The 16,312-nt window shown below is 41.2% G+C and overlaps 1 protein-coding gene across 1 annotated transcript in view; it reads left to right on the top strand.

The window, feature by feature from the left end:
- Positions 1–16,312, top strand: part of LOC121000788 (retinoic acid receptor responder protein 2-like) — a 54,910-nt gene that overhangs the window by 34,446 nt on the left and 4,152 nt on the right. Inside the window, exon 3 of the mRNA XM_040431418.1 lies at positions 8,729–8,833. Within this exon, the coding sequence (XP_040287352.1) occupies positions 8,729–8,833 (105 nt within the window). The remainder of the gene's footprint in view (positions 1–8,728; positions 8,834–16,312) is intronic.

The following is a 16,312-nucleotide window of genomic DNA, read 5'->3' as shown; positions in this document are numbered from 1 at the left end:
ATTATAGTAGCTATATTCTTGTATATAGGAGCAGTATTATAGTAGTTATATTCTTGTACATAGAAGCAGTATTATAGTAGTTATATTCTTGTACATAGGAGGCAGTATTATAGTAGTTATATTCTTGTACATAGGAGCAGTATTATAGTAGTTATATTCTTGTACATAGGAGCAGTATTATAGTAGTTATATTCTTGTACATAGGAGCAGTATTATAGTAGTTATATTCTTGTACATAGGAGCAGTATTATAGTAGTTATATTCTTGTACATAGGAGCAGTATTATAGTAGGTGTATTCTTGTACATAGGAGCAGTATTATAGTAGTTATATTCTTGTACATAGGAGCAGTATTATAGTAGTTATATTATTGTACATAGGAGACAGTATTATAGTAGTTATATTCTTGTACATAGGAGCAGTATTATAGTAGATATATTCTTGTACATAGGAGCAGTATTATAGTAGTTATGTTCTAGTACATAGGAGCAGTATTATAGTAGTTATATTCTTGTACATAGGAGCAGTATTATAGTAGTTATATTCTTGTACATAGGAGCAGTATTATAGTAGTTATATTCTTGTACATAGGAGCAGTATTATAGTAGTTATATTTTTGTACATAGGAGCAGTATTATAGTAGTTATATTCTTGTACATAGGAGGCAGTATTATAGTAGTTATATTCTTGTACATAGGAGCAGTATTATAGTAGTTATATTCTTGTACATAGGAGGCAGTATTATAGCAGTTATATTCTTGTACATAGGAGCAGTATTATAGTAGTTATATTCTTGCACATAGGAGCAGTATTATAGTAGTTATATTCTTGTATATAGGAGCAGTATTATAGTAGTTATATTCTTGTACATAGGAGCAGTATTATAGTAGTTATATTCCTGTACATAGGAGCAGTATTATAGTAGTTATATTCTTGTACATAGGAGCAGTATTATAGTAGTTATATTCTTGTATATAGGAGCAGTATTATAGTAGTTATATTCTTGTACATAGGAGCAGTATTATAGTAGTTATATTCTTGTATATAGGAGCAGTATTATAGTAGTTATATTCTTGTACATAGGAGCAGTATTATAGTAGTTATATTCTTGTACATAGGAGCAGTATTATAGTAGTTATATTCTTGTACATAGGAGGCAGTATTATAGTAGTTATATTCTTGTACATAGGAGCAGTATTATAGTAGTTATATTCTTGTACATAGGAGGCAGTATTATAGCAGTTATATTCTTGTACATAGGAGCAGTATTATAGTAGTTATATTCTTGCACATAGGAGCAGTATTATAGTAGTTATATTCTTGTATATAGGAGCAGTATTATAGTAGTTATATTCTTGTACATAGGAGCAGTATTATAGTAGTTATATTCCTGTACATAGGAGCAGTATTATAGTAGTTATATTCTTGTACATAGGAGCAGTATTATAGTAGTTATATTCTTGTATATAGGAGCAGTATTATAGTAGTTATATTCTTGTATATAGGAGCAGTATTATAGTAGTTATATTCTTGTACATAGGAGCAGTATTATAGTAGTTATATTCTTGTACATAGGAGCAGTATTATAGTAGTTATATTCTTGTACATAGGAGCAGTATTATAGTAGTTATATTCTTGTACATAGGAGGCAGTATTATAGCAGTTATATTCTTGTACATAGGAGCAGTATTATAGTAGTTATATTCTTGCACATAGGAGCAGTATTATAGTAGTTATATTCTTGTATATAGGAGCAGTATTATAGTAGTTATATTCTTGTACATAGGAGCAGTATTATAGTAGTTATATTCCTGTACATAGGAGCAGTATTATAGTAGTTATATTCTTGTACATAGGAGCAGTATTATAGTAGTTATATTCTTGTATATAGGAGCAGTATTATAGTAGTTATATTCTTGTACATAGGAGCAGTATTATAGTAGTTATATTCTTGTATATAGGAGCAGTATTATAGTAGTTATATTCTTGTACATAGGAGCAGTATTATAGTAGTTATATTCTTGTACATAGGAGCAGTATTATAGTAGTTATATTCTTGTACATAGGAGGCAGTATTATAGTAGTTATATTCTTGTACATAGGAGCAGTATTATAGTAGTTATATTCTTGTACATAGGAGGCAGTATTATAGCAGTTATATTCTTGTACATAGGAGCAGTATTATAGTAGTTATATTCTTGCACATAGGAGCAGTATTATAGTAGTTATATTCTTGTATATAGGAGCAGTATTATAGTAGTTATATTCTTGTACATAGGAGCAGTATTATAGTAGTTATATTCCTGTACATAGGAGCAGTATTATAGTAGTTATATTCTTGTACATAGGAGCAGTATTATAGTAGTTATATTCTTGTATATAGGAGCAGTATTATAGTAGTTATATTCTTGTATATAGGAGCAGTATTATAGTAGTTATATTCTTGTACATAGGAGCAGTATTATAGTAGTTATATTCTTGTACATAGGAGCAGTATTATAGTAGTTATATTCTTTGTCAATTGTCTTTTTATTGAAAAGCATATCAAAAGAGATGTTTACATACATTGATGCACAAATCAGAGTTATTACAGACAAGTCTAAAGCGTACTTTGACAGTATAGTGCATAGTATACATATGACATATATAAAGTGCATGTCTTCAGAGCAAGGTCATCTAGAACCAACTAATTGACATTTGGTGTGTGACCTGATGTAGGTAGGTCAAACAAACATATAAAAAGGGGGGGGAGGATGGGGGATGGGGGATGGGGGGGGGGTGTCCTTAGAACTGGACAGATACGGTCTGAGGCTGTTAAGATAACCTTTGATGATTCCAAAGGGAGGAAGAAGGTTTAGCACCCTCCATTCTCACTAATGTGTCGTTCCTGTCTGGGGGGACATTTTCAAAGTTGTTTGTCTGTTGAAAATTGTTTAAGATGTTGGTGTACCATTCGCATATCTATATGTAATCCATGGGGCCCATAGCTTTTTGTGCTTCTCATGTGCCCTAAGTTCCCAGCCTGCTAGCTCTTCCATACGATGAACATGATCTAGTTTGCTTAACCACTGAGAGGTGGTGGGGGGTTCTTTACTCAGCCACTTTTGGGGGATAAGTAGACGGGCAGCTTGAATCAAGTGTATAACAAGTTTGTTCCTTGATGGCGATAGTTCTTTTGTTGGAAGCCATAAAAGAACCAACTCTGGGGTTAATGTCAGGTTAGTGTTTAGAATTTCATTAATGGTCCGAGAGACGTCATCCCAGTATCCTCTTATTTTAGAACAGGACCAAAAAATGTGTAGAAGAGTGCCACTCTCTTCCCCACACCTCCAACACCTGTCATGATCACTCAGACCACTAAGAAATAGTTGTTTAGGGGTGAGGTACCACTGTGTGAGGACCTTATATGAGTGCTCTTGGATCTTCACGCAGCGGGAGAAGCCATGCGAGTGTGCGTGCATACGGAGAATATCTGTCTCCGAAAAGGTAACCTTAAGGTCATTAGCCCAGGTGTGAACATATTGTGGAGTAATGCGACGTTGTGGTGAGATCAAGGCCAAATATATAGTGGATATCAATTTGCGTTGAGGGGAAGGGGGGGTTGCTAATTTTTCAAACCATGTCGGGGTCATTACACATGACTTCTGAGTAGTTAGTTGTTTCCCAGCAGATTTTATAGTTATTAGGTCTAGAAAGTTAAATGTACTCCAGGCTAAGCTAAGGGGATGTTGATCCGGTAAAGTGCCGTTTACCTTTCCTATAAAGTCAGCTGTGGAGAAATCTCTTAATCTGTGCCAAATCTGCGAGACCTGAGATCCTGGAGGCTGAATCGAGTGTGGTATGAGATCTGCTGGCATTATACTAGGGGGGTTCTGTAGGAGCCCATGTGTCTTGTTGAGCTGTTTAATGACCAGGCTAGTGCCCTTTAAGAGGACATGTGAATGGAGTGATGCATTTGCCTGACCCCATAGTGCTGCTTTCTGTGGTTGGGTGAGCTGCATTAGTTCCAGTTCCGTGCCCAATGTGCGGTAGACAGGGGAATGAAGCTGCAACCACCTTTTCAGGTGTATGGCCCTGTAATATGTTTGGACATCCGGCAGTGCTATACCTCCATGACCACGCCCCAGTATCAGCCTCTGGTGAGGAGCCCTAGCCTTCTTGCCGCCCCATAGGTAAGTCATAAAAAGCCTGCGAATCTTTGTAAAATATGAGTTAGGTAAAAATATTGGCAACATCTGTAGTACGTACATAATTTTTGGGAGGACAAACGCTTTTAGTATATTCTTCCTTCCCATCCAAGAGGAATAAGGGAGGTGTAGCGATTGGAGCAGGTTTTGGACCTCTGATATTAGGGGAGTATAATTAAGCCGGAATAAATCTTCCGTGCAGGCGGAAATCCTAACTCCTAGGTAGGAAACACAGGAGGACTGCCATTTAAATGGTGTATTTGATTTCAAAATGGCTATGGAGCTCGCCGGAGCATTAACGTTTAAAGCTTCTGACTTGGTATAATTCATTTTGTAGTTTGATAGCCTACCATACTCTTTAAACAATGTCAAAAGATGCGGGAAGGCCTCGACCGGGTTAGAAACCATGATCAGTAGATCGTCAGCATATGCCACGTTAATGTATTCTATGGCGTCATTTTCTGTTTTCACACCACGTATATTTACATGGTCTCTAATGGCCTGAAGAAGGGTCTCCATGACCAATATATATAAGGCAGGAGATAGGGGGCAGCCCTGACGTGTCCCGTTGCGAATAGGGAAGGATGGGGACAATGTGCCATTGACCCTGATTCTAGCACTCGGATCCTTGTACAATGACATGACTGCCTCCTGAAATCTCGTCGGGATTCCAAACCTCAGTAGAGTCTTCCTCATAAAGTCCCAGCTCACCCGGTCGAAGGCCTTCTCCGCATCCACACTGAGCAGCGCCAAGGGGAGGTTTTTCTTTTTGGCCCACTGTATTGCTGTGATTAACCTACAGGAATTATGATTCCCTTCCCTCCCTGGAACAAAGCCAGATTGGTCAGGGTGGATAAGTTTAGGAAGTAGATTTCCCAGACGTGTCGCCAGAAGTTTGGCCCATATTTTTATATCTACGTTAAGTAACGAGATTGGCCTAAAACTACCGCAGAGAAGGGGATCTTTCCCCGGTTTGGGGAGGATGGTTACCGTGGCCTCCAGTGATTGTTTATGAAGGGTTTCACCATTTAGGAGTGCATTGCACCACGTTACCAGGTGGGGTATTAATATATCTGAGAATTTTTTATAATAGCCCACTGGAAAGCCATCTGGGCCAGGACTTTTACCCATGGGCATAGAGGCTAGTAACTTTTTCACTTCTAGTTCAGTGACTGGCTCTAATAAGGTGTCACTTTCTTGGGAGGTTATCTGGGGTAGATTGAGGCCTTTCAAAAACAAGTCTGTTGCTTCTGGTATTGATGGATCTGGGTGATTAGGGTCTGACAGGCCGTATAGTTGCTTATAGAATTTTTGAAATTCTTCTGCAATGTCAGCTGTTTTATGCAGCATATTTCCAGTACTGGATTTGATATTGGGTATGAACATGGACTCTTTCCTTTGTTTAATAAGGAAGGACGTCAGTTTAGAACCTTTATCCCCGTGTGAGTAGTGTTTAAATTGGGCATATTGATAGGCTTTTGCGTTTTGAATGTTTAAATGGTCTTTTAGTTGTGATCTTAGCTGGGTCAGTTCAGTCTGGACTTTTATTGCTCTAGACCGTTTATGGACCGCTTCTTTATCTGCTATCTGAACCAAGAGATCGTGTAGGATCTTTTGTTTCTCTTTTTTAACCCTACTACCTAAGGCTATTAACTCTCCCCGGATAACCACCTTGTGCGTCTCCCACAGTGTCGTCTGGGGCATACCTGGTGTCGCATTATCTATAAAGAAGTCCTTTAATTTTTGCTCCAGGATTGAGGTATCTGCTTGTCTATCTAGCAGCGTCTCGTTTAAGCGCCACTGTCTAACTGAGGCAGGCAAGCTGGAAAATCTGAGGGCAGCAGAGACTGGGGCGTGGTCAGAGACGGACACAACACCTATGTCAGCCGAGTCCACCATATCCACGGCATTGCTTGACAGTAGGATATAGTCTAATCTTTTATATGATTTGTGTGGGGCCGAGAAGAAGGTGAAGTCCCTAGTGTCTGGGTGGGCTAGTCGCCAGACGTCCAACAGGTTCATGTCTGATATGTACCTATTGATGCACCCCAGTGCTGATTGGGTCAATTGGGAGGAGCTGTCAGAAGCATCAATCAAAGGATTCAGTGTGACATTGAGGTCTCCCCCAATCAATCTAATCCCCTCTGCAAACAGATCTAGTTTACTTAGTGTGATCTTGATCCATTGTTTCTGGCCACGGTTAGGGCTGTACAAACTAGCGAGTGTGACCTTTTGTGTACCTATGAGGCCTTTCACGAAAATGAAGCGGCCCTCAGGGTCCGTCAGGGTAGATATCAATGTAAATGGTACTTTTCTAGAAATTGCAATACCCACTCCTCTTTTTGCTTTCTCAAAGGCACTGAAATACCAGTGTTGGAAGTATGGGTTCTGAATTTTAGGTACATTTGTTTCTCTAAAATGCAGCTCCTGAAAGAAGCAAATATCTGTATTGTTCTTTTTTAGCAGACGGATGACCTGAGAGCGCTTTTGTGGGGTGTTAAAGCCCCTTACATTATACGTTGTACATTTAATTGACGACATCATTGAGAAAATGGGGTGACTTTGGAACCGGAGAACTCCAGTTATTCACATCGACCGTATCTAGGGAGTGAACAAGTAACATCACAACTAAAGTTTCTGTCAACATGACAAGTATAACAGTGCAATGACTCCCATGCCAGCAACACCGCAGCAGGTCACTTAGCTGCAGTGAAGCGGGCATGAGCAGCCATTTAATCAGGCACATGTACCAGGTCTGTGCCAAGATAACCCTGGTAGGTAGGGGGGGTACAAAGTGGAACCATATCTTCATAATGGTGTCCACATTGCGCCACCTGCTGAACTGGTGCGGGATAGCACCTTACATATTATGGTCTAGGTTGAATGCAGTAAAATAACATTGCAAAGCAGAATGTCTGCTCTGCAGATTACAACAAGAACGGGAACAATTCAGGACTCATGACAGACAGGTATACTTGCAGACTTAAGATGTGATATAATCAAGTAAGAACCTGTCCCTCTATGATGTCTGTGGAGAACTTCATCTGAGGTAAGATAACTCCTCTGTATAGTCTCTAGGACTTCAAGTGTCTCTAGATCTGTGCTGGTTCCTCTTCTTCTGTGGAGCTTTAAGCCATCCTGAGGCCTCTGGGAGATCTGGCAGCTGTGTTCCCATCTCAGCAGACGGCAGCCATGATGGTACATCTAGTGGATCTGTTTGCAGCAGCTCCCAGGCCGCCTGGAGATCTTGTGGCAGGCGAATGGTGCAGCGCTTCCCATCTACAGCAAATGTGAGGCCGAAGGGGAATAGCCATTTATATGGCACCTTGTGATGGCGCAGATGGTCAGTGAGGGGCCGCAGCGCCCTCCTTTTATTCAATGTGGAGGATGCCAGGTCCTGGTAGATAGAGATTTTAGCCCCCTCATATATGATCTCCTTCATATTTCTGGCAGCCTGCATTAGGGCAGCAGTGTCCACATACCTCAGGAGACCGCATACCACATCCCTGGGGTTCTCTCTCTCTTTTGGCTTCGGCCTGAGCGCTCTATGGATTCTTTCTATTTGAATCTCGGCCGCTCTGGAGCTTCCCAGGAGCAGGGAGAAGATGGCGCCAGCAGCTTCTGGTAAGCCTTCATGTGGGGTGCTTTCAGGCAGGCCGCGGATCCGGAGGTTTTTCCTCCTATTCCGATTCTCCTGGTCTTCTATGAGGGAGTATGCAGTGTCCAGTGAGGCTGCCAGAGCCATGGTGTGATCGCTTGCAGCTCTGATGTAATTCGAGATGGACGCCTGGTTACTTTCCAGTGTTTCCACCCTCGTGCCGATATGCTTCAGGTCAGCTTTAATCTCCTGCAGATCCTGAACCACTGGGGCCAGGGCTGCTGATAAAGCCTGCTGCAGGAACTGCCTGGATATCGGGGCAGCACTTTGTGATGTGGGGCCTGCTGTGTGCTCTGCAGCAGCTTCATCTTCTCCCTCCGAATCCCTGCCCCAGACATCTAGTTCCGGCAGCACCATCTTAGGACCGGCCGGCACAGGAGCTGTAGTTTTCTTGTTGAGATATTTATCCATGTCGGAGGCACCGCGCTCCGGTTTGCTGACTTCAGGTTTCTCTCTGGGTATATATCTACCGACTTTTCCCATTCTTGAGCAAATTAGACCGCTGAATTGACCAGTTAGCAGAGTGGTAAGGAGGAGAGCTCTCCTACATGTGTCCTGCTAGGTCTGCAGCCAGGCTCCGCCCCTATAGTAGTTATATTCTTGTACATAGGAGCAGTATTATAGTAGTTATATTCTTGTACATAGGAGCAGTATTATAGGTTTCCTGATGCAGTTTGTAAACCCAAAATCAGGAGTGGATGATAAAAGGAGAGGAAGTAGAAAGAACAGATACAACTTTTCTTCTTGTTTTATTCACTCCTAGCTTTGGCTTCCAAAATTGTACCAGGAGACCTGACCATGTCCGCTGGTTCCATCTTGTATGGGAATGTGTCTGCTTTACTTCTATTATTGGATATCTCAGCTTTTCTCGTTATCTCTTCCAGGATTACGGTTTTGGAACTTTTGTGAACTTGGAGTTTTCACTGAAACAGACGACTTGTCCTAAACGTCATTGGACTCATACTGACTGTGAGCTGGTGAAGTCTGGGGTAAGGCTCTCGCCCAGTTAGGGTCCCTTGCTCAAGAATAGTCACTGGTAACAATTGTTCCATTGATCATTTATATGAAATGGAAAACTGCCAAAATAGCAGATTGCGATTGAACAAGCGAAACATCTAATGTGAATGGAGGCCTCTCAACTCTGCCCGGACATTTACTGAAGTATCGGGCAGCAGGATTCTAACGTGTCCAGTCATTTCTTTCCTGGGAAAATAAGCTTCCCCTAAGGCCCCTTGCAGATGAGCATTTGTCATGCTGCGAGTCCGGCCTGACCTCCCAGCACTGACCGGGTCACATAGCATTATATTGATTTATGATGCTATGTAACCCTTACAGTTCTGGAATGTATTAGATGACACTGACATAATGCTGCCAGTGTTATCCAATACATTCCAGAAATGTAAGGGTTACATAACATCAAAAATCAATATAATGCTATGTGACCCCATCAGTGCTGGGAGGTCAGGCCGGGAGCTGCGGACCCAGGGTTCATTTGTGTAGAGCAGGCATGCTCAACCTGCGGCCCTCCAGCTGTTGTAAAACTACAACTCCCATAATTCCCGGACATCCTACAGCTATCAGCCTACAGAAGGGCATGATGGGAGTTGTAGTTTTGCAACAGCTGCAGGGCCGCAGGTTGAGCACCCCTGGTCAAAATAGGCCGCAATTTTCTCAAAAAAAGTGTCTTTTTAACTTTTTCTGGTAAAATTGTTCAAATATAATTACATTTCTATACAAGTTTGTGTCAGAATTTATTGTTCTACATGTCTTTGATAAAAAAAAAAATCCAATAAGTGTATATTTATTGGTTTGCGCAAAAGTTATAGCGTTTACAAACTATGGTACAAAAATGTGAATTTCCGCATTTTGAAGCAGCTCTGACTTTCTGAGCACCTGTCATGTTTCTTGAGGTGCTAGAATGCCAGGATAGTATAAATACTCCCCAAATGACCCCATTTTAGAAAGAAGACACCCCAAAGTATTCGCGGAGGGGCATGGTAACTCATGTATGATTTAATTTTTTTTCACAAGTTAGCGGAAAAGGACACTTTCTGAGGAAAAAAAAAATTAATAAAGTTTCCATTTCTGCTAAGTTCTGGTAAAAAATAAAAAATCTCCCACGGACTCACTATGCCCCTCAGTGAATACCTTGGGGTGTCTACTTTCCGAAATGGGGTCATTTGTGGGGTGTTTGTACTGTTCTGGCATTTTGGGCAGGGGCTAAACTGTGAGCAACTCTGTAAAGCCTAAAGGTACTCGTTGAACCTTCGGCCCCTTTGCCCACCTAGGCTCCAAAAAAGTGTCACACATGTGGTATCGCCGCACTCAGGAGAAGTAGGGCAATGTGTTTTGGGGTGTATTTTTACATATACCCATGCTGGGTGAGAGAAATATCTCTGTAAATTGACAACTTTGTATAAAAAAATGTAAAAAGTTGTCATTTACAGAGATATTTCTCACATCCAGCATGGGTATATGTAAAAATACTCCTCAAAACACATTGCCCAACTTCTCCTGAGTGCGGCGATACCACATGTGTGACACTTTTTTGCAGCCTAGGTGCGCAAAGGGGCCGAAAGTTCATAGAAGATTTTTTTTTTTGGGCACAAATTTGCAGAAATATATATATATTTTTTTCTCACAAAGTCTCCCGTTCCGCTAACTTGTGACAAAAAGTTCAATCTTTCATGGACTCAATATGCCCCTCAGCGAATACCTTGGGGTGTCTTCTTTCCAAAATGGGGTCATTTGTGGGGTGTTTGTACTGCGATGGCATTTGAGGGTCTCCGCAATCATTACATGTATGGCCAGCATTAGGAGTTTCTGCTATTCTCCTTAGGCCTCATGCACACGACCGTTGTTTGGGTCCGCATTCGAGCCGCCGTTTTGGCCGCACGGATGCGGACCCATTAATTTCAATGGGGCCGCAAAAGATGCGGACAGCACTCTGTGTGCTGTCCGCATCCGTGGCTCCGTTCCGCGGGCCCGCTAAAAAAATATAACATGTCTTATTCTTGTCCGCGTTTTGCGGACAAGAATAGATTTATATTGCCGGACCGCAAAAAACGGCACGGTCGTGTGCATGAGGCCTTATATTGAGCATACGGGTAATGAGATTTTGTTTTTCCGTTCAGCCTCTGGGCTGAAAGAAAAAATGAACGGCACAGATTTCTTCATTCGCATCGATCAATGTGGATGAAAAAATCTCTGCCAAAAAATGTGCAAAAAAAAAAAGAAGCTGCGATCGCTAATAAAGATCCAAAAAGCTCAAAAGTGATCTTTATAGCGCCGCAGCGGTTTTACGGTGTTTTTGCAGTGATCAGAAAAAAATATATTTCTGTCACTGCGGTGGGGCGGACTGAACGCAGGTGTGCGCACAAGATCAGGCCTGATCGGGCGAACACTGCGTTTTTTGTAGAGCCTAAGGTGACCCTAATGTACTGATATAGATCTGATTGCGATCAGTCTTGATCACTTACAGATAGTATATAGTACTAGTGCTGATTAGCGACAGCGATGATGCTAAACAGCGACTAATCAGTGACTGCGGTGCGGTGGGCGCTAACTACCTAACAAGTAGCTAACTAACTGGCGGTGATAAGGGACCCTTAGGCCCCATTCACACATCCGCAATTCTGTTCCGCATTTTGCAGAACGGAATTGCGGACCCATTCATTTCTATGGGGACAGACTTTGTCCCGCTCGGATCCGGAATTGCAGATCTGCACTTCCGGGTCCGCACTTCCGTTCAGCAAAAATATAGAACATGTCCTATTCTTGTCCGCAATTGCGGACAAGAAAAGGCATTTTCTATATAGTTCTGGCAATGTGCGGATCCGCAAAATGCGGAAAGCACATTGCCGGTGTCCGTGTTTTGCGGATCCGTGGATCCGCGGATCCGCAAAACACATACGGACGTCTGAATGGAGCCTTACAGGGGGGTGATCAATGACAGGGGGGTGATCAGGGAGTCTATATGGGGTGATCAGGGGTTAATAAGGGGTTAATAAGTGACAGGGGGGGGTGTAGTGTAGTGGTGTTTGGTGCTACTTATTACAGAGCTGCCTGTGTCCTCTGGTGGTCGATCCAAGCAAAAGGGACCACCAGAGGACCAGGTAGCAGGTATATCAGACGCTGTTAACAAAACATATAAAAATATCACATGACCTATCCCCTCAGGTAAATACCGTAAAAAATAAAAAAAAACGGTGTAAAAAAAGCTATTTTTTATCACCTTACATCACAAAAAGTGTAATAGCAAGCGATCAAAAAGTCATACGCACCCCAAAATAGTGCCAATCAAACCGTCATCTCATCCCGCAAAAATCATACCCTACCCAAGATATTTGCCCAAAAACTGAAAAAAATATGACTCTCAGACTATGGAGACACTAAAACATGATTTATTTTGTTTCAAAAGTGAAATCATTTTGTAAAACTTACATAAATAAAAAAATAGTATACATATTAGTTATCGACGCGTCCGTGACAACCTGCTCTATAAAAATATCACATGATCTAACCTGTCAGATGAATGTTGAAAATAAAAACAAATAAAAACTGTGCCAAAACAGCTATTTCTTGTTACCTTGCCTCACAAAAAGTGTAATATAGAGCAACCAAAAATCATATGTACCCTAAACTAGTACCAACAATGCTGCCACCCTATCACGTAGTTTCTAAAATGGGGTCACTTTTGGGGAGTTTCTACTCTAGGGGTGCATCAGGGGGGCTTCAAATGGGACATGGTGTAAAAAAAAACAGTCCAGCAAAATCTGCCTTCCAAAAACCGTATGGCATTCCTTTCCTTCTGCGCCCTGCCGTGTGCCCGTACAGCGGTTTACGAGCACATATGGGGTGTTTCTGTAAACTACAGAGTCAGGGACATAAATATTGAGTTATGGAAAAAAAATTATTAAAATGGAAAATCTGCCAAAAAAGTGAAATTTTGAAATTGTATCTCTATTTTCCATTAAATCTTGTGCAACACCTAAAGGGTTAACAAGGTTTGTAAAATCAGTTTTGAATACCTTAAGGGGTGTAGTTTCTTAGATTGGGTCACTTTCATGGAGTTTCTACTCTAGGGTTGCATCTGGGGGGGTTCAAATGGGACATGGTGTCAAAAAACCAGTCTAGCAAAATCTGGCTTCCAAAAACCATACGGCGCACCTTTCCCTCTGCGCCCTGCCGTGTGCCCGTACAGTAGTTTACAGCCACATATGGGGTGTTTCTGCAAACTATAGAATCAGGGCAATAAATATAGCATTTTGTTTGGCTGTTAACCCTTGCTTTTGTTACTGGAAAAAATGGATTAAAATGGAAAATTTGCAATTTGCCATTAACTCTTGTGGAACACCTAAAGGGTTAACGACGTTTGTAAAATCAGTTTTGAATACCTTGAGGGGCGTAGTTTCTATAATGGGGTCATTTGTGGTTTCTATTATGTAAGCCTCACAAAGTGACTTCAGACCTGAACTGGTCCCTAAAAAGTGGGTTTTTGAAAATTTCAGAAAAATTTCAAGATTTGCTTCTAAACTTCTAAGCCTTGTAACATCCCCAAAAATAAAATGTCATTCCCAAATTGATCCAAACATGAAGTAGACATATGGGGAATGTAAAGTAATAACTATTTTTGTAGGTATTACTATGTATTATAGAAGTAGAGAAATTGAAACTTGGAAATTTTTGGTAAATTTGGTATTTTTTTATAAATAAAAATGATTTTTTTTTTTACTTCATTTTACCAGTGTTATGAAGTACAATATGTGACGAACAAACAATCTCAGAACGGCCTGGATAAGTCAAAGTGTTTTAAAGTTATCACCACTTAAAGTGACACTGGTCAGATTTGCAAAAAATGGCCTGGTCCTTAAGGGGTTAAACATCCTGCACTCACTATTCTGCTGGTGCAGTCACTGTGCACATACATTACTTATCCTGTACTGATCCTGAGTAACATCCTGTATTATACTCCAGAGCTGCGCTCACTATTCTGCTCGTGCAGTCACTGTGTATATACATTACTTATCCTGTACTGATCCTGAGTTACATCCTGTATTATACTCCAGAGCTGCACTCACTATTCTGCTGGTGCAGTCACTGTGTACATACATTACTAATCCTGTACTGATCCAGAGTTACATCCTGTATTATACTCCAGAGCTGCACTCACTATTCTGCTGGTGCAGTCACTGTGTACATACATTACTAATCCTGTACTGATCCTCAGTTACATCCTGTATTATACTCCAGAGCTGCACTCATTATTCTGCTGGTGCAGTCACTGTGTACATACATTACTAATCCTGTACTGATCCTCAGTTACATCCTGTATTATACTCCAGAACTGCACTCACTATTCTGCTGGTGCAGTCACTGTGTACATACATTACTTATCCTGTACTGATCCTTAGTTACATCCTGTATTATACTCCAGAGCTGCACTCACTATTCTGCTGGTGCAGTCACTGTGTACATATATTACTTATCCTTTACTGATCCTGAGTTACATCCTGTATTATACTCCAGAGCTGCACTCACTATTCTGCTGGTGCAGTCACTGTGTACAGTGCATTAATTATCCTGTACTGATCCTGAATTACATCCTGTATTATACTCCAGAGCTGCACTCACTATTCTGCTGGTGCAGTCACTGTGTACAGTGCATTACTTATCCTGTACTGATCCTGAGTAACATCCTGTATTATACTCCAGAGCTGCGCTCACTATTCTGCTGGTGCAGTCACTGTGTATATACATTACTTATCCTGTACTGATCCTGAGTTACATCCTGTATTATACTCCAGAGCTGCACTCACTATTCTTCTGGTGCAGTCACTGTGTACATACATTACTAATCCTGTACTGATCCAGAGTTACATCCTGTATTATACTCCAGAGCTGCACTCACTATTCTGCTGGTGCAGTCACTGTGTACATACATTACTAATCCTGTACTGATCCTCAGTTACATCCTGTATTATACTCCAGAGCTGCACTCATTATTCTGCTGGTGCAGTCACTGTGTACATACATTACTAATCCTGTACTGATCCTCAGTTACATCCTGTATTATACTCCAGAGCTGCACTCACTATTCTGCTGGTGCAGTCACTGTGCACATACATTACTTATCCTGTACTGATCCTGAGTAACATCCTGTATTATACTCCAGAGCTGCGCTTACTATTCTGTTCGTGCAGTCACTGTGTATATACATTACTTATCCTGTACTGATCATGAGTTACATCCTGTATTATACTCCAGAGCTGCACTCACTATTCTGCTGGTGCAGTCACTGTGTACATACATTACTAATCCTGTACTGATCCTGAGTTACATCCTGTATTATACTCCAGAGCTGCACTCACTATTCTGCTGGTGGAGTCACTGTGTACATACATTACATTACTTATCCTGTACTGATCCAGAGTTACATCCTGTATTATACTCCAGAGCTGCACTCACTATTCTGCTGGTGCAGTCACTGTGTACATACATTACTTATCCTCTACTGATCCTGAGTTACTTCCTGTATTATACTCCAGAGCTGCACTCACTATTCTGCTGGTGCAGTCACTGTGTACATACATTACTAATCCTGTACTGATCCTCAGTTACATCCTGTATTATACTCCAGAGCTGCACTCACTATTCTGCTGGTGCAGTCACTGTGTACAGTGCATTAATTATCCTGTACTGATCCTGAATTACATCCTGTATTATACTCCAGAGCTGCACTCACTATTCTGCTGGTAGAGGTCACTGTGTACAGTGCATTACTTATCCTGTACTGATCCTGAGTTACATCCTGTATTATACTCCAGAGCTGCACTCACTATTTTGCTGGTGCAGTCACTGTGTACATACATTACATATCCTGTACTGATCCTGAGTTACTTCCTGTATTATACTCCAGAGCTGCACTCACTATTCTGCTGGTGCAGTCACTGTGTACATACATTACTAATCCTGTACTGATCCTCAGTTACATCCTGTATTATACTCCAGAGCTGCACTCACTATTTTGCTGGTGCAGTCACTGTGTACAGTGCATTACTTATCCTGTACTGATCCTGAGTTACATCCTGTATTATACTACAGAGCTGCGCTCACTATTCTGCTGGTGCAGTCACTGTGTACAGTGCATTAATTATCCTGTACTGATCCTGAATTACATCCTGTATTATACTCCAGAGCTGCACTCACTATTCTGCTGGTAGAGGTCACTGTGTACAGTGCATTACTTATCCTGTACTGATCCTGAGTTACATCCTGTATTATACTCCAGAGCTGCACTCACTATTTTGCTGGTGCAGTCACTGTGTACATACATTACATATCCTGTACTGATCCTGAGTTACTTCCTGTATTATACTCCAGAGCTGCACTCACTATTCTGCTGGTGCAGTCACTGTGTACATACATTACTAATCCTGTACTGATCCTCAGTTACATCCTGTATTATA

Source organism: Bufo bufo, chromosome 5 (genome assembly GCF_905171765.1).
Source record: "Bufo bufo chromosome 5, aBufBuf1.1, whole genome shotgun sequence".
Taxonomy (NCBI): Eukaryota; Metazoa; Chordata; class Amphibia; order Anura; family Bufonidae; genus Bufo; species Bufo bufo.
This window is presented reverse-complemented; position numbering and strand designations above follow the sequence as displayed.